The sequence below is a fragment of the Uloborus diversus genome, chromosome 2, assembly GCF_026930045.1.
Source record: "Uloborus diversus isolate 005 chromosome 2, Udiv.v.3.1, whole genome shotgun sequence".
Taxonomy (NCBI): domain Eukaryota; kingdom Metazoa; phylum Arthropoda; class Arachnida; order Araneae; family Uloboridae; genus Uloborus; species Uloborus diversus.
This window is the reverse complement of record NC_072732.1, coordinates 175,374,857-175,399,676: the sequence shown is the minus strand read 5'-3', so window position 1 is coordinate 175,399,676 and position 24,820 is coordinate 175,374,857. Positions and strand designations below refer to the sequence as shown.

Sequence of the window (24,820 nt, the reverse complement as noted above, 5' to 3'; positions counted from 1 at the left end):
TAGGTGCCTCAACTCCTTTTTGCATAGTACCCATTTGAATCAGCAGTTTTCAATATTGAGTGTATGTAATAGTTTTGTCTCTAAACTTTGTGTTTCACCAATGTGTTCCTTTTATTACTATAGTTGATTGGTTTATTTACGTTTGATGATAAACTCTTTCTGTTTAAATTATCAAACTGATATCACCTACTTTTTTTTCCCTTTGCAGGTATATTCTGATCTGCAGCCATTTGTGGATAGCCTAAATTTCTCACCTGGTAACCCATTTGATTTGTCATCCCTTCCTGTTGTGTTCTACTTGGAACGTAATCCACAGAAGATAAACGCCATCAGAAGTGAAATTGGTGATGATATTAGCAATTTAGATTTTAAAAATGTAAGTTTCAGATCAACATAATTCTGAGATTATTGCTTTGTCTCCTCTGTGCTGGCATATAGTGTGGCTGTGGTAAGTTGAAGTATGACCTTGACAATGTTTACCTCTTTTTGGGGAGTTCAGTGAAAAAGGGACATGTGCTTGGTGCAGATTTGAGTTGGAATACTCTTTCAAAACTACTGCTGAAGTAACCCAACTCCCACTCAGCCCCAATTATTCTATACTATTACCTCAAAAGGAGATAAACATTGTACAGATCAACTTATTAGAGCCAAATTGTTCAAACTTTTTTTTATAGGAATTGTATAAGATGAAATCATAAGTATTACAAGCACTGTAAATTAACTGATGAATAGATTTTATACATGTGTTATTAAGAGTGCTAAGTCTCTCAATGTTTAAGTTTGAGCTTACACATGTGGGGTGCAGAAGAAAGCATCAAAATAATTAATTAATGAGAAAATACTTCAGAGATTTTTTTCAGCATGTTTTCTATTTTCACATCAAAATGAAAATTGTTGATGATCTTTTTTATGTTAAGCTTTTCTTTTGAAAAGAGAAAAAAAAATCTCTTAAGTGCTGTATTAGAGACTTCTTTTCTTCCCGAGGTTTTAGAATGTTAAATTGATGATAGTAGAAACATACAGTAGATATAGTGTCACAGTTTTTCTTTCTTTCCTTTTAAAAAATAATTTATCTGTGTTGCAAGTATGACTGTTTACAGTCACGCCTCATAGGCCCCCATATCAGTGGCTGGCCGCCCATGTACCAGAGGGACTAGGCTGGTCCCTTAAATATTTGCCCCTTCAAAAAATTACCTTGCAGAATAATTTATTAAGAAAAAACGTGAGCAGAAAAACAAGTTTCTTAGAAAGCGCTACTTCTTTTACTGCTCCTCCCTCCCTTTCTTCCCTGTGTGCGACGTCTTAAATGGACTTGTCCGAGGGACTCGCTCTGAAGAACCTGTTCCCCAGATCTCATATAGCTTTGTTAGATCCTTGGCGTTCGCTCGCAAGCTTATTTGATTATTTTACGCATTTTTTAAACCAACGGATCAATTTTTGTTTCCGTATCTAGTGTACAGGTTTCTGTGTGAGCTTCAGGAAACAACAAATTCACTCGTCAAAGTTATTTTCCTGCGTGCATTGTGTTTTTTTTTTTGCAATGGAAGGGGACTCGGTCGAAAAAACAAGTCCCCAACTGGAGGAGCATGCGCAACAGAACAGACTGCCCGGGAGCTCGGAAGAGAATTGCTGCGTGCTGGACGTTCTCGCTAAACTTTCGTTCTGAGCTTTGACTTTCCAAGAGAAAGCTCAAATAATTTCCCAGAGCAGGCCTACTCCTGACCTAGCAATATCTACGAAGCTAAAAAATTACAATCAGCATTTTAAGAAAGATTACTTTGAGACTGTTAAATGGCTGACTGCTTGTAAGTCAAGAAAAAAAATTATTTTGCTGGCCCTGCGTTCTTTTTGAAAAGGAAAAAGGCGTCTGGAATGCCAATGGATTTTCAGATATGAGCAATTTCCACAAGGCAACGATTCGTCACGAGAAAACCCAAGGACACTACCAAGCCATTACTCAGTTGAAAACTTTTGGTAAAACTCGAATAGATTTTCATCTTAGTGAGCAATGTTGCTCATCAACTTTGAAGTATAACACTGAAGTTGATAATAATAGGGAAATTATGAAACGCTTGATAGATGTAACATGCCTTCTGGCAAAACAGGAGTTATCATTTAGAGGCCACGATGAACGTCTGGAGTCTCTTAATCAAGGCAATTACGTTGAAGTTTTAAAACTGATATCTAAATATGATGCAAAACTGGAAGCCCACTTGCAGAATGCTAATGTTTTCAAAGGCACCTCAAATCGCATTCAGAATGATCTGATTCAATGTATTGCAGATGTTATGTGGGACAAAATTAAGAAAGAAATGAACTCAGCGCCTTTTTTTTTCAATAATGCTTGATGAAGCAACTGACGTTGCAAAAATATCTCAGCTCTCTACCATTGTACGATACGTGAGAAATGGGGAGATAAAAGAAAGGTTTATTGGGTTTCAAAGATGTCAGTGATAACCGTACCTCAAGTGCGTTGAGTGAAATAGTATTTCAAATCTTATCTAATTACAAATGCGAAAAAAATAAGCTCGTTGCCCAATCATACGATCGAGCTTCAGTCTTTGCTGGTCATTTGAATGGGCTGCAGTCAATTGTGAAGGAAAAATTTCTCTCTGCACTATTTGTTTATTGCTATGCGCATAGACTAAATTTAGTGTTGTCAAAGTCGGTAAATTTTATTAAAGAGTGCTAAGTGTTTTTCACAATGTTAGGAGGATTCCCTTCATTTTTTGCTCACTCATCAAAACGTGTACATGCGTTGCAAGAATCTGACGTAAAAAAGCGTTTTCCTTCTGTGGCAGCTACCCGGTGGAGTTACAATTCTAGAATTGTGCACATGGTTTACGAAAACAAATTGGAACTAATAGCTTTTTTCCGGTATGTATCTAGTGACGTAGATAAATGGGATGCTAGCACAATTGCTTCTGCCACTGGTTATCTATCCTTCTTAAACACATTTGACTTTTCTTTTCTTCTTGAAGTATTTATTAAGATATTTTTCTCTAACTGATACGTTGTTTAATGTCCTGCAAAATAAGTCTCTGGACATTCAATTTTGCTGTGAAAAAGTCAAAGTGACAATATTCATCCTAAAAGAATTTCGAAATGAATTCGATGAGATGTACCAGAAAGTTACTGAACTCAATGCGCCGCCAGAAAAACGGTGCCGACGAGATGATTTTCAGGATCCAAAAATAAAATACTTGGGAGTATATAATGAAGTAATCGATACGATTGTTGGCCAGATGGAATCACATTTTCAAGACCTGAACAAATTACAGTTTTTAGAGCTGCTGAATTCCAAAAAGTATCAGGCTTTTAAAGCCAAATTTCCGGTGGACAGTTTTAACTATCTAAAAAAGAATTACGGAGACATATTCTGCTATGACAAACTACGCAGTGAACTTGTAGCAGTCTACAGGTTAGCAGATTTTTCAGGTAAAGCAATCGTCGAAACCATGAATTTTTTAAGAGAGACTGATTTAGCAGATGAAACCTATCCGGAAACTTACAAGTTATTCTGTCTTGCATCGACAATTCCAGTGAGCACTGCGAGTGCTGAACGAAGTTTTTCAGCATTAAAGCGGATAAAGACATACGTACGGAACTCTCAGGGTGAAGAAAGGTTGTCCAGATTATCTTTGTTATCGATTGAAAAAGGTCTTCTACAAGAGCTGCAGCAGGAAAACGACTTTTACAATGCTGTGATAGAAAAATTTATTGCTATTGGAGAGAGAAAAATTAACTTGATTTATAAATAGCTTAACAAAAAAAAAAAAGATTGTTGGGATATTTAAAGATTAACATAGCAGAAAAAGGAAATGAATTTGTTGACTGTAAGTAATAAAGATTTTTTTTCCCTTATGTGTTCAGCTACTAATCCATTGCAAATAGTTTTAATTTTATCAAAGCTCAGCATAAGAAAATATTTATTATTATTTCGGGAAAACTTTAGGGGAGTATTTTTCAGGAGTTATTGTACATATTTTGTGTATATGTATTATCTATCTATCTATATATCTTTTTACTTTTGTGTATTGTAATTTACCTTAACCAACTCGTCCCCTAAAAAATATTGATCCGCACGCCACTGCCCCATATGTGTAATTTTAAGAAGGGGGGGGGGTAAGAAAATTTATATGCTTCCAGGTAGGGATTGCAATACCGGACCAAAAATGCAATACCGGTATTCAGTATTTTAAAAACGGAATACTGGTATCGGAAATTTCTCAAAAAAGGATCGAAAACATGTTTCGTTGCCATGTTTCATAATTTTGTGCAAAAATGGCCCTATCTATGGAAATGTATTGTGAACAAATAAAAAATGAAGGAACAAAATCGATAATACTGAGAAACATAATGCATCTATTTAATTATCTCTTTACATAAAACTCACTTTAATGCAGAAATTTCCAAAAAAAAAAAAAAAACAAAGTACAATTGAGAATACACTTTCTGATTACATGCAGGTCGATGGTAATGTTAACAATGTATGATGCACATCCTCTTAATTGCATCGGAAGTCCTTAATCTTCAAATAATTTGGTCTCTTGCATGTTATTTTTGGATAAATCCTTTTTCTCATATTGTGTTAGTGTGTATTTATTTAGTATTGTGTGTAGTATTATTATTTTTTTCTTTTGAATTCAGAGCTAGTTGTAACTTTTCTTCAAGTGACGATACTTTTCCAATATGAACATCATCTTCAATGATTTCCTCTTTGAAATTTACGATGAACTTAATTAAATTTGATCTTGTTTCCTTTTTTCTTCTATAGATTTTTGTTTTCTTCTCAAAACTTCTTTGCAATTATAATTATGTAAATAGCTGAAAATATATGTTACAGCTGTTATGCCTTTTCTCTATGCGAATTTTCAAGGCACTACATAATTTCTAAATATTATTTTGCCAAGTATAATGTCAAATAGTGAGACAGGACAACAAACCAATACCTGTGACAACAAATTACCATTTGTTATACCAACAAGAAAATATTTCTGTCAAAATTCAATATGGTTGAGACAAATATTTAAAAATATGAATCATCTGCATTCTATTACTGCAATTGATAGTTGTAATAAATTATTCATTAGACAAATACATTCAAAATTGTCGTGAAACTAACTTTCAATTGAAACTAACTTTCACAAAAGGGAAAGTGAGTGATCAGGAAATTGAAAAAAGAACAACGTAAGTGCTGATAATTGCACAAAAATGTCTCCATCTCACCATCTAATAATGAAAATATCATTTTGTAATTCTTCCGCTACTTTTATTCAATTCTATTTGCTTGGGCTTTTGAAGCCAAATTGTTATATCAATAGACTGTTTTGGTACTGTATCATGGGCAAAGAAATGTGCTATCAAAACAAAAGTAGATTATGTATTAAATTTTTCTGAAAACTCAACTATTTATTGTTTTCAGCTAATACCGAAAGTACCGGTATTTACCTCAGTAAATACTGGTATTACGAAATTGCAAAATAGCTTGAAATATCCTATTTGGTATACCGATTTTGCAACCATTTCTTCCAGGCTTTAATTTAAAGCGGAAAAAAACTTTGTTTTCTTCTTCTGTTTGCTACCAAGTAACAAAAGAAAGTTAGATTCATGAAATAGATCTGCTATAAAGAAATTGTTAGATTTATATCCATTTAAAGAGATTATTACATATTTTCATTTTCTTCAGAAGACAGGTGGAAGTTTGTATAAAATAAATTGTTATAACTCTAAAGCAAAACCAATGCAAATTAAAAATAGAAGAAAATAAAAGTAAGGAAGGTTTTAATAATACTTTGTTGAAATGTTTTCAAAGATATTTATGCTAACTTGATTGGAAAAAAAAAAAGAACTGACAGTACCCACATAACCTGAGAGGGCTCCAGTCCCCCTCTGCCTCCCCCTATCTGCGGCCATGTCACACCTGCAACATGTACAAAAAAATTACTGAAATCAAGTACAAATGTATACATGAAAATATCACACCTATGCAAATAGATTGGATAAGAGGTTGAATGTCATGATAAAAGGAAATGTACATTGTACTGCTTGCAGCAAATTCATGTGCTCAGAACATGGATAGATTTATCAGTATTGTCTGAAAACTGTTGCAGAGCAAGTTTATTATTTATGGATTCTTATCTGATTTTCTAGTAAAACATAGTTTTTTTTTCTTAATTTTGTTATTTTTTTTTAGTTATATGATGCCATCACTGATGATGATGCTGTAGAAAGAACAAAACAAATGCTTCATCAGTATTCACAAAATGCAGAAGATTTACTTCAAGTCTTTGAGCCATCAGCTGCAACTAAAGCATTGTCCAACATTATTAACTCCTTGAGGGAATGAAAACCAACTGGAAAATCGTGTTATTTTTAGAAAGCATACATAAAAATAATACTAAATATTTATATTTATTTTCATAAATCTGTTTTATATGCAGTTTTTATTATGCAATAATGTACAAGTGATGCCTATCTCCAGATTTGTTCTTTTAATTAAGTATTTTTTAATGTTTTTACTAGTCTAAATAAATATTCAATTATTTCAGCTTTCTTGATCGGTTCAAACTCATTGAGAATGTCTTCAGTTTTCTTCACATATTTTTCCATCACTTCTTTTGCCTGCTGTACACTTCTACTTGAAATTACTATTGAATTTAACTGTAAAAAATGAGTTAAATTAGTTTTATTAGTTATGCTGTACAAATTTAATGTACTGCTGATAAGTATGGTAAAAATGGCTTTCATAAATCAATAATGATGTCATTATTAAAGCTTTTACTAGTATTTTTTACTTGTAAATAAGTTTATATTTAAACTTTCATTTAGCTCGTTTTTTTCCTCTCTTAGTGCAGTAACCCCTCGTTATATCACGCTTGTTGGGGGGCGACAAAAAAACGTGATATAACTGTGGTCATTAAAAGTAGCAATTCAGTTAACGTACAACTGACTTGTGTGCCTACAAAAAGATTAGATCACATTAGGACGACTTTCTTAATAAAAACAAAACAAAATTGGCTTACAAATTGTGAAATCTCTTTTAAAATAAAAAGAAAAATAATTTAAAATCTTTCTATTGTTTTACAGTGGAATACTTTTTGAAAGCTATAGCTGCAGCGAATTAAGATGTATGGGAAACATACCAGTTTTGTTTATTGATTAAAAAGGAAAAAGTACTTTTTCTGATAAATTAAAACATTTTATTTCACTGTGATGTGATATATGAAGCAACATTTTTTGAAAAAATATGTAAAAATATTTTTTTTGTCTGGGGGAGGGGATGGCAAAAGTAGATGCACAATGCATCCAAAAAAGTGATATAACTAGACACATGTCATGAAGGGTTACTGTAGTTGTAAACATTCATTTTTAGATTATGTTGAAAATAGCCTTGAAAAATTTCTGCAAAAAATTGGAATAGAAACTTAAGTGACATGAAAATTATTTGCAACTAAAATAAAATTACCTGATCAAGATCAATGTTATCCATTCGTCTCCCATAAGCATAGATGTTTGCTAAAGTTTCAGGATTGTTGGACAAATGCAAAACAACTGGCAAGCCTGAGGTGTTAATTGTAGAACTCTGAGTGGATTGGTAACTTTGAAATTGTTGAATGTCTGCATTTGCCTATGAAAGGAACTTTTGTTTTATGGTTAATCAATTGAGAAAAATGCATAGCTGTATCAAAATGGAGCCTTGTAACAAGGACAACCAATGTCAAAAATATCAGTTTTGAAAAATGTGTAACTGGAAGTCAACAATGTTTTGACTCACAAAATTAGCAGATTACTGCATACATGTGTTTTGAAGTTTCAGGGAGCCTCTTTTTCAATGCAAATAGTGAGCTTTTGGATGAAAAGAAATCGTATTGAAAAAGAGGTTCCCTGAAACCTCGAAACGCGTGTATGCAGTAATGTGCTAATTTTGTGCGTCAAAACGTTGTTCATTTCCAGTTACATTTTCGCACGAAGATATTTATTTATTTCTTGAAAAATGCGGTTGTAAAGTTTTTTTTTTCCAGACTTTATCTAGCTTTTGTATCTGAGCCCAGCAACACATTGAACGCCTCAAGAAAATGCCTCATGCAGGCCTGTCCCTTAGGAGGGGAGGGGGGGGGGGTCAAGAGATGGCAGTTGCTCTCCCTGATCTTGAGTAATCAATGTATTTACATTTTTGTGAACATGTGTTTTTCCCCGATAATTATTTCACAAAGTGCCCATTGACCCCCTAGAAAAATTGGACGTCATGGACCTGGTCTCATGCCACATTAGGAACGTATGCAAAATTTTTAGTTATTTTACTTATTCTTGAGTTACAAGTGAAGTTGGTTGCTTTAGATTCGAATAAAAATACTGATACTTGGAAAATTAAAGATTATAGGATTTAGGTAGATGCAATTACAATAACTCAATACTAAGTTTCTGCACCGCATTGGTTGCCATTGCACTGAAAAATTTACTACATAGTGGACAGGTTTCTACCATGAACTAAATTTGGTAAACTTCTCAACAATGTCAGAGAATTGACGATCATGACAATTGATTCATAATTTTTCAGGCATCACGTTTCGGCAGGTTTCATTCTTCTGCAATATTAATTAAAACATTAATTTTCTGCTATGTCTCATCCTTCGAGACCCTTCTGCTGATAACCTGCGAATAATTCCTTTGCTACTTTGTGTGAAAGTGATACTACAGAAAACTTGGCCCAATAAGTCTTGGTTTGAGCGAAAATAGATAAAGAGCTAAGGGTGCCCTGGAAAAAAAGATTTATTTAATGTACTGCTGAATAATTAATGTTCAGCTACAGGTGGTAAGAAGAGGGTGAAGCCCCCAAAGTCTTCCTTCCTTTGGCGCTGTGCACCAACCCGCTGCAGACAGCTGTCTAGCTGTTCTGGTATTTCATAGATTTATAAATTTTGAAAATGGTCCCTTGGTGTTTGGCTATTTTGATACTACACTCCTGTTTGTGAAAATTGCAACACCATGAAGGACTTACGCGAGTGAGCTGAATATTGCAGGAAATGTAAAGTAGCGCATGATGTGCAAATGATTAGAATTGCAGACCGGTAGCGCATGCGTATGCTGAGCAGCGCCCTCTGAATGGCAGATCGAACCGAATATAAATAGACGGCTGTAGCGAGGCGTGTATGATTATCGGTGGTTATATGCTTGAGTAAACGCTAACTGAATCTTTACTATGCCTCTTCGACGAAAGTAATCGAAATTTGAGAAAATTTCGGAGTTTCAACGGGGCAGAATCGTCGGCCTTCGTGAAGCTGTATTTTCTTATCGTGCTGTAGTCGCTCATGTGCAGCATAACAGCAGTACAATCATGCGTGTTTGGAAGCAGTGGACGGACGAAGGTCGGACAGCTCGGAAATCTGGGAGTGGATCCGGAAATGTGACGTCAGCTCGCGATGACAGACACCTGGTGCGTATGGTGCTGACGGATCGCACAGCTTCTTCTTGACAATTGGCAGCACAGTGATCAACAGCTACAAGTGTTTCATTGTGTGCTTCATCAATTCAGACCTCTACTGCAGCATGGGTTGCGCGCAAGGATTCCTTTATACAGGACTCCTCTCACGCAAAACCATCGCCGTCTGCGGCTGCAATGGGTCAACGTGCATAGGAGCTGGCATGCTGATTGGCAGCAGGTGGTCTTTTTTGACGAATCCCGCTTCAATTTGTGGCACCATGATGGCCGAATTCGTGTCAGGCGCTATGCCAGTGAATGGCACATTCCGGAGTGCATTACCGAGCACCACAGTGAACGAACACCGGGAGTTATGGTCTGGGGTGCCATAGAATATCATGGACGATCACAATTGCTACAAATTGTGGGCAATTTGAACAGTACCCGATACATAAACGAAGTTTTACAGCCCCATGTTATTCCTTTCATGTAAGGATTGCCAGGGGCTGTATTCCAGCAGGATAATGCCCGTTCACATGTCCCCAGGACTGTCAAATCCTACCTTGATTCGCAGTAGGTACAGCTTCTTCCTTGGCCTGCATATTCGCCGGATATGTCACCGATTGAACATGTGTGGGATTTCGTTGGGCGGCGTCTCACTCGTGATCCTCATCCTGTTGCTTCGACAGACGAACTTTGGTTGCGCATACACACAATATGGAATACTCTTCTGCAGGCAGATATTCAAACTCTGTTTCACTCCATGCCGAGTCGTGTAGCAGCTCTTATTGCGGCGCGTGGTGGTCACACAAAATACTAATTTCTATCTCTTTTTATTGTTTGTTTGGTTTGAAAATGTAATCGTTTATTTGTACCATTACCACTTAACTGTGTATTAAATTTCATTCAACTATGATGCTTCTTTCATGGTGTTGCAATTTTCACAAACAAGAGTGTAGAAACAATAATGCTTACCTTAATGGCGAACGAAAATGATTGTCCAAATTCAAATGCCATTTTCTGTATTCGTTCACTGTATCCTGCCAACTCTAAAGCAGCTTGGCATCCGTTAGCTAGCAGTATTCCTTGTGGATAGAAAGCGTCGATTTCCCAGGCTTTTAAATTGTAAATAGTATGAATATCAAAGTTTCTAAAATTTTCAATTCTGGTTTTTGCTTGGGATTCTAGCACTTCTGACAGCAGATGTAGCACCTACACGAAGAAAAAAGCATTTAGTTGGATTTTTAACAAGCAGTTCCTTCCAGATCTAAACGGGCCTACTTTCCCGTTTACCTACTTCAATTTTCTAACACATACGCGCAACCTCTCCACTCATTCAGTCGCATTACACTGGAGAATTATTCCAAACATACATTTTTTCACAATCAGAAACAATTTTCCGAAAAAAAAAATGTCTCAAGGAAAAAAAAAACTAAATTAATATCTTCGGCAGATTTACTACAACTTAAAATTACTAACAACTTAAAACTACTTTAAATTTTAAAAACACAGAAAATATTTCACTTTTGTTAAACACTTTGTTTAAAAGTTGACATAAATACTTCTAATAAAAGAAAATTTAGAAATTGTAGTGCAATAATATATGAATCAAGTCTTTACGTTTCCCCAAAATCGTGAAAGAGCAATCTGTTACATTATTCTCGAAGAAGTACTCGTAAATAAAAAATAATAATAATAATTGTAGTTACCTACTTGCAGCATTCTTCCCCCGATATAAAGACTATGTGAAATTTATTTTTTCAAACTGTTGAAATATTTACATTTATGTTTTAATAATTCCAACTGTTTTACTAATCCAACGCTGTATTTCACTTGTTCCGACTGTTACGAGCTCCAATTTTCATAACCTTCGACTCAAATCAGAGCCTCGCAAATAGCGTTACTTCATCAATATTGAAATAAAAATATTTTCTTTTTGCTTAAGGAGCAGTTTGCTATCAACGAATTTGCAGAAAAGTTTTAGAAACGTTTATTTTTAAGTTTGTTTGTTTTTGAATCGTTTATTTAATTACACCATGCACCGGCGGTAATGCCGGTTATGGTACGGTAGGTAATTACACACAGTTTGGATGCAAGTTTAAGAACGACAAAACAAGCCATATATAATTGTATGGGCTGTTCACATTCCTACATATGTGTTACATATGCAGGAATGTGTTGGTTGCAGTACATGGTTATTGCAACTACTTTCCACATATTTTAACCATATAACTACGGTGAAGTCACAGTTTGTTATTTATATCGAATTCTCTGCTTAAAAAAAAAGTATTTCTGCAGGACTAAATCAGACAAAACAAAGCATTTCTGCAGGACTAGATCAGACAAAAAAAAGAAGTTAGAGCATGCACAAAAAGTATTCCCACCTCAGTGTTGCCTGTATAACCGTTTCAAGGAAGCTACTTGCATTAACCTGCCAACAAAATTAACGGGGGAAGGGGGGAGAGATTAATGCGTCTTATTTATTTAGCTAAACTATGCTTAAAGTTCTTGGGTCAAAAACAACTAAAAAAAAAAAACAAACCTCGAGTTTTATTTCGGGAATTAATATACTCTCACAAAATATTTTTGCTACAGCATTGATAGTGCATTGAAAAAAAAAAGTCACCTTCCAACAACAATCAGCGGAATTAAACGTCAGAAAAAAAAAAAAAAAAAACACCTGTTGTCACCAGTGCAAGGAACACCATTAATAAGTATTTCAAAAGAAAGGTGAACTATTTTAAATTGTGACTATCTGTGTATTTTTTAAAAAAGGCATTATTTTATACCCTTTTGTTTAAATTTTCGTGGATTTGCGGGCGAAAAAAAGTGAGTGAAAGACTTAATAAACCACAACTTTAAAGTAATCATTCACACGTTGGCATGATGGAGCCGATCAGGGCGATGGCTTGCCTGCAGTGCTACAAGTGGTGCAGGAAAGACAGTTTTACAGAGATGCTCTGGGGGCCTGGTAAGCGAAATTATTGCTGCGTTTTCAAAACGAACAAATTTAAAATTTGTTTTGATAATTACAGTACTTAGAGAAATAACAATGAATTTGTAATAAAATTGGCATTGAAATATTATTTTTCAGTTTTGGCAGTAAACTTGTACCTTCAAAAGAAAAGGCGAGATTTTCACTTTGTCACGGGGCGAAGTGAAAAATAAAATATTTTTCGAACAAAATATTTTCTATTTGGTAATTAGAAATATTTTTCATCAATAATGAAACAATTAACGAATGAATCCCTTTTAATCCTGTTCTTTGCTGCGTGTTTTTTTTTTTTTTTTTTTTTTTTTATTTTTGCGTTGCTTAAGTTAAAACATTGAAATAAACCGGATGAACGATATACTTATAAATACCTACTTTGCTATTCCTTAATCCAGAGAATCTGCTAACTGTCGATGACGTGAAATAATCACTCACTATTTGCTCCATCCTTCTGAATGTTCTAAAATTTTCTTTTTTTCTCCTTGATGAAGATAGGATACAGTTCTCTTTACGGAATACGTTGTGGCAATGAAGTAAATTGATGATTTCGGCGAGAAGGATTTGTGACGACCAAATGACATCTTCTGCTCTCTTACTAATGAAGTTATCTGTTTCGAAAGGACAGCCGATCCCCTTAGATATCAGTAATGTTATCAAACCTGGCCACCGCAGTCTGCTGGCTGCTTCGTCGGTGTTGTTCAGCACTTGCCTGGAAAAAAAAATAAATAAATAAATAAAGAGGGGGAAATGAAGAAAACTTATTATTTTTTTATCAAGCATATACAGGCATCTTGTACAGAAAATTTAATCCAATGTTACTTAAATACTGAACACAACCATTTTTTTAATTTTATTTGTTTCCGTGCAGTTTTTATCAGGGCTGCGGAGTTGAACTGATTTTGGGGGGAAAGAGTCGGAGTGAGGAGTCGAAGGCTTAAACTTCCAAGAATAGGAGTCGGAATCTGTCGTTTTCCCACAAAGACCGACTCTCTGCCAGTGCTTACGGAGTCAGAGTCGGACTGATTTTGGGGCGAAATGAGTCGGAATCAAATGTTCTGAAGCTCTCGCAGTCGGTAATTTTCGCTCCGACTCCGCAGCCCTGGTTTTTGTTTCTTTTTAAACTTTTAGCTCAGTGGTTTCTAATCTATGGGGCTCGCCCCCTTAGATAGGTATAAGAATATTGTTAGGGGAGCACCACGCAACGGCTGCCAAAATATTATTTTTTAATGCATAAAAAGAAAACCTTGACAACCCTGCCTTAACGCTTGTATGCAATTATGGGATTGATTACAAACAATCTTACTTTTCCCTTTCCTTTGTGTTTTATTGATATAGATTTATTATGTATGTTTTACGATATTTGTATCTTAATTATTGATGTGTTGGATATCGAGGGATCTTTATTTTCATTCGGAGGGGGGGGGGGGGGTACCAAAGGAAAATAAAGATCTGATCCGTATCCGTATCCCCTTTACGTTGGTGGATCTAAAACGGATATTTTACTTTCCTAAATTTTATCACATATTTGAAATTTTACACAGCTATAAAATACTATTCAGTTCCGCTTAAATTAGTTTTAGTTCTGTTTAAAATTACAAGGTATCACTTCAGCAATTAAATAGTCAATTTTATTGATTTGGATATTGTATTATTTCGCATTTTGGGGGTTCTAAGCATTCACTGAAATAAGTGAGACAAAGTTCTTAGTTTATCGTTTGTAAAGATGCTCCTGGTTGTGTAGTTTCGTTGGTAGAGGTGAGTCGGGGGGAATGGGGATGACTGCATTTTATCAATCGAGATATTATTTCTAGCTTGTCCAGTAGGTGTAACATCTATAGACACTTGCTGCTACATCTGCGGAATAAGCTAGGGGTAACTTTTCACATTTTATTTCTACTTAAATGCAGTCGCATTCCTCCCGCTGCCCCACTCCTCTCGCTCTCCATTTCTCCGCTGTCCCATTCCTCCGCTGTCACATTCCTCTCTCGGTTCCATTCTTACTGACTCGCTCCTATTCTCCTTAGAAATTCTTTTACAAATAAATTATATTCCTGATGATGTTTTCGCTATAGTATATTGATTTTTTTTTTTCAAAGAATTCGTGTCTTAACTCTTGAGAATATCTTCCGTCAACAAATTTTACCTTTGGACCGGTATTAAATAGAATTAAAAAAAAGTTGAGGCCCGAATCCGTATTTGCAGATCTAGACCCGAATGATCCGTATCCGTGGATCTACATTATTAACGGTTCGGCACATCACTAATTTTAATACGCTTTTCTAACAGTGTTAATGTTTGAAATCTATTATTTATTTATTTCCTGATTTTACTTGAAATGTCAGGAACTGTGATTGAGTTTGTCAAGTATTTCTATTTTGAAGTATAATAAATCAAGACGAAATGCGGTTTTAACAATTAGCGTGTGAGCGGAGTTTACGTTATAAAAGATTAAATTTTACTTACCTAAAAGCATTAATCAAATGACTATGACGGCTGGATGTTTTCTGTAATCTTTGAACGACAGCATTCACTGAAATAGGATTCCTGTAACCCAAGGAATTGCTAGGGGCTGTATACCTTTGCAGTGCTGCTCTGCTGTCTTGGATAACAGTATTCCATTCTTCACTTGTGCAAATATCAGGAATGTCAGATAAGCGAACAGTATGGCTAAGGGTGTGGCTCGCTTGGAAAAATATTAATCTTGGCACACAAAATGAAATGCTGTTGAGCTGGCAAAGAACTTTATTCACGTTCATAGTTTATTTAATTTTTCAAATCTTTCACTTTCTTTTCCTTTGCATTGCGATTTTATTTTTCGTCATTTTCTGAAAAATGGAATATTAAGAAACAAGTAAGGTTGAGTATCAATAGTCACACATAAATACAGAAAAATATCATTAAGTCTTTAATTGTAAACTTGGTTTGGCAAGTTTTAGTTGCTTCTGTTTAGAAAATTAGTTGCTTTCATTAACGCACAGAACCTGAGTTAAGGAAAAGTAATCGTACAGTGAAACCTCCGTAAGTTGACCACTTGCGGTGCAGTATTTTAGTGCTAAACTTAGACAGGAGGTCAACTTACAAGGATGGTAAACTGGTGTTACTGTATCTAAAAACATTTTTACGGTAGAATTTTTTTTTCTCCTGATAAACAGTCTCATAATGTTCAATTCATGACATAGGGTACCAAGTGAATTTTGTTTTTGATTCAAAAAGGCCTTATGCAGATTTATTATACATAATATTCGCATCTATTCCACGAGTTTTCTCAGTTGGAAGTTCATTAAAACAATACAATAACTGAGGCTTTCATGACCTGCGTCTATGATACAACTACTTTCTGGGTTTATAAGCGTGGTTCATCCAGGAAATCCAAGATGCTTCAGGATGGCATTTCGCCTGGCATGTCTCCAGGCTGAGGCGTCTTCAGAGCAAATTCAAGTCTGAAATTGACGCCCTATTAGATGAAGAGTAAGATCATGATCCATTTATAACTAAATGCACACTTTTGAATTCACTAGTGTTCATGAAGAAGTCTGAGGTGTCCGGCGAAAACGTCATCCATAAGTATCCTCGATGATCGAAAGTAAATGAAATCAACCTCGCAAAACACAAATTACTTATTTTTAACTAGTGGTACCCGCACGGCTTTGCCCGTAGTTGAAAATTAAAAATCATTCGGTTCGCCTGTATGTTTACAAATAATGGATGAGGAATTTCTAGCCAATTGGCTATGTTCATTCGCTCTCCCATTCCACGTCATGATAATTTCGTGATTTACTCGTCCATCTTATGATAATTTTGCTCCGGAAAATGTTCTTAAAATTGAAATAGAAAAAGAACAAAATCGAATTTTCGAAAAATCGCTTCGAGGTGCACACCCCCATGCTACAAACTAACTCTGTACCAAATTTCCTGAAAATCGGCCGAACGGTCTAGGCACTATGCGCGTTACAGAGACCCAAACATCCTCCAGACAGAGAAACTTTGCGCTTTATTATTAGTAAAGATGTAGGACATTTATAATTTTCATGCTCGTCGATGAAAATGTATCGCTTTTTCGATCGTGATTTTTTTACTGTAAAATTTTTTTCCCGAAATTCTCACTGAAAAATCCATTTTTTAGGGAATTTCTTGGATCTGAACTTTCTTTGTTTGATGTTTATGAAAGTCTTAATATCTTAATAAGTAAAAATTGAGAATAACAGATATTTTGAAAACTTATTCGATCGGGGAAGTAAGGGGATGAGGGGCAAAGTGAAATGGTGAAATGTTTACTCTGCTTTTAGAGCCACCTACCTAGTAATATTTTGACTATGTAGTAACACATGTAGTCTATTCTAGTCAAGAAAAAAATACCTCTGAAAATTAAAGAGTATGATAGCTCAAGCAATTTTCAAAAATTGATACTCATTTTGTAATATTTTTTTGTAAGTCTAAAATTATTTTTGTCATTATTAAAGGATAAAGTTCTTGTTATTAAAATTTTAAATAAAAATTGTTATAGACCTAGTAATATACGGATCTAGTAATGTTTGATGCAGCATCTATTTGTTTTAAATGTTTTGTAAAGTTAGTCAAGTTCATGCGGGGCAAAGCGGATGGGGTGAAGTGAGGTAGTTCATTTCATTTACTTATTTAATCCTTTATCAAATCACTAACGTATTCAAATACAAATACAAAAGTGACGACCAGCAACAGGCTCTGGGCCGTCCTAGACTGGTCCTAGTCAATTTACAATCCCCAGTGAAGATCAATGGTCCTCTTAAAACTATCTACTCCAGGTACTCATTACCGCCTCTCCCGGTAAGCTGTTCCAAGATTCCACCACCCTGCTATAATAATAATTTTTCCTAATATCCGTGTTAGCCTGAGATTTAAATAGCTTAAAACAATGACCCCTTGTCCTGTTTTCAGTGCTAAACTTCAGCCCCGTAACATCTTTCGTTTTAATAAATTTAAACAACTGAATTATGTCCCCGCGGTCTCTTCTTTGCTCTAGACTGTACATTTTTAGCCTTCTAAGCCTGGAATCATAGTCTAAATAAGAAAGTCCATTTATTAGCCTTGTAGCCCGCCTTTGAACCCTTTCAAATACATTAATATCTTTCTTTAAGATAAGGAGACCAAAACTGAACAACATACTCCAAATGAGGTCTTACCAAACTTCTATATAAGGGCAGAAGAACTTCTTTAGATTTGTTTGAAATAGAACTGATAAACCCAAGCATCTTATTGGATTCATTTATTAATTATTTTATTTACTTTTCTTCATTAAATAATTCCCTTATTTATTCATTCATTCACTTATTTTCTTATTGATTCACTATTTTTTTTTTAAATTCATTAACTTTTTTTCATACATTAACTTATTTATTTATTTGTTTATAGTTTCATTTCTTTTTCATTTATTCATTCACTCTTTTATTTGATCAAAAATATCTTTAACGATGAAATAGAAAATATTTCATTAAAAAAAATATTTTTCACTCTGTCCCATGAAAAAAGAAGTGAAAAATTTCCTCCTTTTTTTTTTGGAAATGTGGAAATAAAAAATAATGTTTCCCAAAAAAATAAAAATAAAAAAAATAAATAATAAAAAAAAAATAATAATAATGTTTGATGCAAGTTTTATTATAAAATACATATATTGTTCTTTGTTTATATACTGTAATTTCCAGAACAAATTTCCAATTTGTTCATTTTGAAAAAGTAAGTTATTTTAACGTGGAGAAAGTGAAATAACTTAGCCCCACATTCCCCTACATTGAATTTGTTAATTTTACAGACAGCTTTCAAAATGTGACATTAAATTAAATTTCAATTTGTTCAAGGTAGGCGAAAACCTGAAACATGATTTTCTTTAATTTTCATTTTATCTTTCTTAAAGTTAACCTGATCATTCATTACATGGATGATACTTTTCGACTTTCAATTGAAAAAAAAAAAATCTTTGCAAAACCACATCCTGTTTTTTTTTTTTACAAAGACTATATTTTTCCTTACACTTACAGTATATTGAATTTTTCTCTTATTTGTTAACTTTTTTTTCGGAAAAAACTCTACGCTTGATACCAAAGTGAACGTGCAATGATTCTTCAATAATGTATATGAATAACTTTAACTAAATATTTTAGACAAGTGTTTGACATTTCTCCCATAATCGTGGGGTTTTCCCCCGCTTAACTTTCATTCATCATTACTTAAATTTAAAAAAAGCACCTTTCTCCCCTCCCCAAAAAAAGTGTTTTTTTTTTTTTTAAACTTAACTTTCATCATTATTATTAAAAAAAATCACACCAAAACTTTTTTTTTTCACCATCCACTTATTATTATTAAAAAAGATAATAATAAATAAATAATAATAAAAAACCCACACAAATATAATATGTACATCCGATTTTAGCAGGGCGGATACAGAAAAATCTTCTGGAGTGGGCCCGGAAAATTGAATAGCCCCCCCCCCCCATTCGATGTTTCCCAACGAAGTTTTCATGAAATTTAGAAACTATTTTTGTGTGAATTTCAAAACAGTTGCTGATTTGTTCTAAAAGCTATGACACAGTTGACATAACATACTGATACTACATGCCGTTTCCATTAATAATCATGGTTTTCTCAAGAAACTACCATATGATTTCTTTCATTTTGCATTTTTTTTTTAGCTAAAAATGAAATGTACTATTTCGCAAATAACTTTCTGGATCAAAATGACTCTTTTAGGTGCGTCTACACATTTTTTTAAAAAATGTTAATTATTGATTCCACCAAAGAAGAATTAATAGAGGAATGGCGATAATACGTTCCCTTGAATTCGAAACCAATGAGTTAAATGTATTCTGTCACTCTGGGCCTCTGACTCCAGTATTACTTCTTTAACAAACAAGAATGTTTTTATTCAAAATATGCTGTGTGCGTTTAGTGTTCTTTTTAATAACCTATATAAAAATGCAAAAAAGAAGTCAATTAAAATAATAAATAAAATAGTTAAATTAATTAATCCTTTTGCTCCCCCCCCCCAAAAAAAATCCGCTACTGGATTTTAGAGGTTTATTGCTCAGTAATATGATTAATTGTCATATTTGCAAAGTTACAAATGCATAGAGTAAATACTTTTTATTGCTAGAGTTGCTTATGTAAATGCAAATTTTGAAAACACAGTTTTGAGCGAAAGAAAATCAATTAAAACGTTTACGCCATTTGCGTTCATCAATTTCCTCTAAAAATAAATAAAGATGGGTTTAGTTTTAAAAACAAACTAATTGTTGATTTTCCAATCACGGTAAATAAAATTTAACTGTCTAAAGTAATCCTTTCAACTTTCTTCCAGCCTGTAAAACAGAAATCGCGCAATGACATATCGTATCGGAAAAGAAAAAGACGGTACATATATGTAAGCAGAAAAATAAAATATTTTGTTTTACAAAACTATTTGCGTAAAGTTTAAAAGGCTGATTAGATAGTATCACGAAGCAAGGCAGGAATGACGTGGATTAGGGAAAGTCACTCGGCGACGACGTTTCAATGGATAATGTATGTGTGTCACGTTATATTTTAGCAGTTCTTTTTCATAATCTGCAGCTAATAAAGAATGCATGAAACAACAAACTATTTCCAAAATAAGCTAATTGCCAACAGTATTATTGTCAAACCATTTTTTTTTGTTAAAAAACATATGGAAACAATTACGTGATGAAATGTATTGTCAACAAAGAAACAAAAAATGCATGCTTGAAGTTATTCTTTTATGTCATTTGGGAATGTAAAGTCGTTACGTTAATGGCCTTTTTTTCAAAAAAGCGTAATTTCTCTCATAAGAGATAACAAAAGCGTGTGGCTGCAAAAGTAGATATCTCCAAAAAAAAAAAAAAAAAAAAATGGGTAGAATTCACCTATCTGTAGCTACAAAAAGATATGAAAAACAAAAAATTTCCTGTTTTATTGTGCTTAAACCAGAGATTCCCAAACTTCAGTCCTCCGCGAACCCCTTCCGGAAAAATTAAACCTCAACCCCCTCCCCCCGCGCGAAAAAAATGACTTGACACAGATAAATCTTTCTTTCTTCAGTATATTTTTACGTTTTTTTTCCTTTAAATTTATTTATTCGTCGATTTGTATATTTTTCAGAGCTCTTATCTGGTTTTCATTTCTTACATCATTATTTTGAGTTATAGAAGCAAAATTCTATTTGAAATTCAATTAGGAATTAAAATGTTATCACCAAATTTCTACAAGTTTAATAAAAATGAACTTTTAAAGTTAGTGAACAAAACACTGTTCGCCTAGTTTAAATGTGTTCATTTTTCATATGAGTTGTATTTTTATGGCGTATTAGAACTTTAATTATTAACTATAGTTCGGGCAAACCTGCCTTGGCAGTTGATAATGCTGTGATTAGGATCTGCGTAGCCTTCACAATGCTGCCTGCTTAAGTTTGCCTCAACTATCGGGAGCCATCACCTTCTATTCCCTATTAGTCACCAGTCCCCGTAAACTCCAAGCAGTTTCATGCATCACAATGAATGCATTATTAATGCTTTTAAATGTAATTATAACTCTAAAAAAGTATGCTTACCGTTAATACAGATAAAAACATCAACTAATTCCACTTGCACTAGTGTTACAACCTTGCTCACCGCTCTTGTTCATCAGTTTACCACATACTAAGTACATTGCATTTTACTTAATCTAGTTTTGTAGCAAAATTAACTTTATCGCGTGCACAAAATCAATTAATGTGTAGTTTGTTAACTTCCGTGGCAGGGGGGGGGGCAACTACGTCATGCACGTACAAAAGCAATAACTTTTTTATTCCTTATAAATGTGCTTTCTTTTCGAATTAAAACATCGTTACTTGTTTATCAATCTCAATTATATTTAACGTTTCAGCTGGATACCGCGGACTCCTGGGGTGCGCGAACCACAGTTTGGGAAACTCTGGTTCAAATCATTTAGGGAAGCGTTTCTCAACCTTTTTTTTGACTCGAGGACCGGCAAAAGCTGTTTTAAAAAATTCCTTCTTCCTCTTCTTTTTTTTTTCATTAAAAAAAAAAAAAAAAAAATCTTCCCTCGTGGAGTTTGAAAAATTTGATTTTTCTGGACCGGTAAAGTTTTTTTTCGTTCCTTTTTTCTTTTTCTTTCTTTCTTTTCTTTCTTTCTTTTCCTTCTTCCTTTCTTTCTTTCTGTTTTTTTGTACAAAAAAAAAAAAAACTTTTTGACTCAGGGGGTATGTTTAAAATTAAAAAAAAAAAAAAAATGTGGACGACTGAGTGTTTTTTTTTTTTAATTATATTAAATGACAACGAAATAAGATAAATGAAACTTTACTTGCGTCACAAAAAATGTTTAAATGTTAAGATAAATAATTATCGAAACAGTTATACGTTAGAAAAAAAATTGGCTAAGGAGTTTAGAAACTTACGAAAGTTAATCATGATATTCGCGTAAAAATGTCGTAAAGGATATTATTATTGTTGTTGTTATTGCTTTTCTTTTTCAAGAGTAAGGAAAATTTTTCCCAGGCAAAAAATCTCTGAGAACTGTTATATTTTTTTCACGGACCGATTAAGAATCGCTGATTTAAGGGATCGTTTTGAAACTTTCTAACTGTCTCAGCCTGCCTACCTGAGTATTGCGATGAAAAAAAACTGAAGGGGAAAAAAACGCATTTGCGAAAAAATTGGAGTTGGAGATACCTACTTTTGCAGCAACACGGTTCAATTGTGGTCTAAACTCGAAAGTTTCAAACAAAAAAAAGGGGAGGGGGGGGGAGGGGGGATTTTCTGTTCAAAATCCGTAAAAACAGAGATGGAATTCAATTATGGGGGAGGGGGGAGAGTTCTCGAATATTGATCGAATTTATTTTGAAACTCTTGTAAACTACAATTCCTTTGAGTGTGTAAGGACAAAAAAAATGTTGACTTTCATAACTAATGCGTTGTAAAGGTATTTGATGAAAAAATTGTGGGGGAGATTATATGGACAGAATTGTAAAAAAAAAAAAAAATCTTTTGTAATTTGCTTAGTTTGTCTCGTTGATTTTTTCGAGGTTTATATTCTCTACTACAAAGCTTACAATCATTTACTTTATCCTGTACAATTTTCAGATTTAGGTTATGTCATATTTCTTACGATTGCTTCGCTAAAATGTTCTTGCTATTTTTCTAAATGGAAGGACAATTTTTGATTTTTGTTAGAAATGTTAGAGAAGTTTTTTATTATCTTTTTTCCCCTTCAACTACTAGTTTTTTCTATTGTGTTTAGTTGTGTTAGAGACATAATGTCTTTTTACCTTAAAAATAAAGTTTAAATGACGGTTTATAAGATTGGATAAAAAAGAAAGGAAAAAAGTTAACCTCTTCATATCAGACGTATCTGATTGGATATATTGATAAAAAAAAAAGTTCGTAAAAATTAGTCTTTATTCAAAAATCATTTAAAACTAGTGAACTATACTGAAAACATTTTAATTTCATTATCATCAGGTAAATGACAACATAGGTTACTTTTTTTTAAAAAAAAGGTAACCTATCAACCTCAAACAAAAATAGCTGATGATAACTCATTGAAGTTGGCCCTTATTGCGGTGTAAAACGTTAGGATATGTTTTCTCTTCTACTTCGAATTTTTCACAGAAATTGTCTTATTGCGTATCCAGTGGCGAATCCAAGATTTGATTTGGGGGCGGCTGAGGTCTAAAAATTTTATGTTTCCTTGTCATCACCAAAGTTTATCAATGTAAACTAACGTGTTTTTTAAAACTATGTTTTCATTATCTGTTTATCTAAGGTGCTATTGGTTAATGAAATTTTCTCACTCACACTTGAAATTATCTAAAATTTGATATTCAAAGGTAAAATTTTAGAATTTAAATGTCAGTGAATAAAAAAAAATAAAAAAAATCGTGCATTTCAGACAAAATTGCTAAGCAATTTAAAGGCAAAATTTTAAATATTTGTTAAGGATGCTAAAAAATTGCGCATGGCAGTTGTAGGTGGTGTAAACGAAATAGAAAAAAAGAAAATCTGATAAATCGTAAACTAATAGTTAAAAATAGCTAGAAAGGAGAAAAAAATTTCAAGAATTGATAGACATTAAAAAAAAAAGACTTAAAAAAATGTTCTGGTCTGGGGGCGGCTGCAGCCACATAGCCTCCCCCCCCCCCGGATTCGTCACTGCGCGTAGCCCGCGATTTTCATGGGCAACATAGAAGTAGCAACATTTGCTCTTCTCGCGATTTTCACGTGTATTTTTAATACCTTATTCCGTCATTTTATCATTTAACTGTCGGTAATGCATTTTTTGAAGTATTTAGTTTGACCGCTCGTCCATTTTACAACTCACATAGCGCTTGATTCAATCAAAAAAGAGTTTTACCGAAAGTGTTGCTTGTTGTAAAACCGCTGTGCTACAATAGCTGTTGCAAAATCAAAAAAAAAAAAAAAAAAAATCTAATTTTGTGACAAGAATGCGAAGTTGAACGTTTCTATGAATCTTGTTTTGAGATCTATCATACTAAGTATAATGTCTTACGTAGTTTGTATAAATTGAGTACATATGTTTTATGTATTTCTTACGCATAAAAAATATAAAGATTTTGGAGCGAAAAAAAAAAAAAAAACTGAATAGTCAGAGGGTTAAAGTGTTTTATTTTGTTAAGCAAGTCCCAAACTTAAAATTAACCTAAAACAAAATTTCATCCACAAGTTTTATTTTTGCGTATTCCATTCTCACGTTCACATAATGATGGTTCATCATTTTTTACAGTCAAAAAATCAAATATTTATTTTTCCATTTATTTTTATGTCGTTAGAGTCACAAAACTACAACATGCAGCAGTAAAAAAAATTTTTTAACAGTGATTTTTTCTCGGGTTTTAAGCATGGACGGATACAAGGGAGGGGCGATGGGGCGATCGTCTCTCCCTTGAGGGGCTCATACCGGAAATTTTTCAACGCATTTCTAAACGTATTTTTTAAACAACCTCTGGTAAACTTAACGGGGCTCTCAACCAGAAATTTTACGGAATTTGTCAAACTTGAAGTCTTGAAAAAGCGATTTTAAACCATTTACCGTTAGAGGAACGAATGAGGTTTGCGAACTTTCCATTCCATTGTAAATTTTCCAAAACTGCAATTCTAGAAACGCAATTTTAAACGATATTCGATTATGTTAGGGGAAGAGGGTTTGGAAATTCTGTAATTTTTCCAAAATTAAAGTTCTAAAAACGCCATCTCGCCCCTCCCTTGAAGAATTTATGGATCCGCCCTTTGTCTTAAGAGGTTAAAAATGAAGGAAATCTATCTCTTTCCGTGCGAAAATTACTTCAGAAGAATGCAAAATGGCTTTACTTACCTCAACGGTCGAAAAAATCGGAAGGAAAACTCAACTTCCTCTCCAGTTGATGCTTT

The 24,820-nt window shown here is 33.7% G+C and overlaps 2 protein-coding genes across 2 annotated transcripts in view; one reads left to right on the top strand and one right to left on the bottom strand.

The window, feature by feature from the left end:
* The window catches only part of LOC129217510 (all trans-polyprenyl-diphosphate synthase PDSS2-like), a 20,991-nt gene extending 14,496 nt beyond the window's left edge, over nt 1–6,495 (top strand). The window contains exons 4-5 of the mRNA XM_054851822.1: nt 209–376; nt 6,197–6,495. Coding sequence (XP_054707797.1) covers nt 209–376; nt 6,197–6,349 — 321 coding nt within the window. The 3' untranslated portion in view covers nt 6,350–6,495. The remainder of the gene's footprint in view (nt 1–208; nt 377–6,196) is intronic.
* Nucleotides 6,360–24,820, bottom strand: LOC129217511 (all trans-polyprenyl-diphosphate synthase PDSS2-like). Its single transcript, XM_054851824.1, has 6 exons — nt 24,765–24,820; nt 14,877–15,238; nt 12,789–13,122; nt 10,397–10,633; nt 7,469–7,630; nt 6,360–6,663 (listed from the first exon to the last, which is right to left on the bottom strand). Exons 2-6 carry the CDS (start codon nt 15,167–15,169, stop codon nt 6,499–6,501), a joined length of 1,191 nt encoding a protein of 396 aa, XP_054707799.1. The 5' UTR covers nt 15,170–15,238; nt 24,765–24,820; the 3' UTR covers nt 6,360–6,498.

Bases quoted from the DNA above. Each gene is read 5' to 3' on its own strand.
- LOC129217511 (XM_054851824.1), bottom strand. From the start codon at position 15,169: ATGAACGTGAATAAAGTTCTTTGCCAGCTCAACAGCATTTCATTTTGT. The intron at 10,634-12,788 runs GTAGGTATTTAT...TTCTTCGTGTAG, and splicing joins CTGGATTAAGGAATAGCAAA to GTGCTACATCTGCTGTCAGA. The intron at 7,631-10,396 runs GTAAGCATTATT...TTCCTTTCATAG, and splicing joins CATTTTCGTTCGCCATTAAG to GCAAATGCAGACATTCAACA.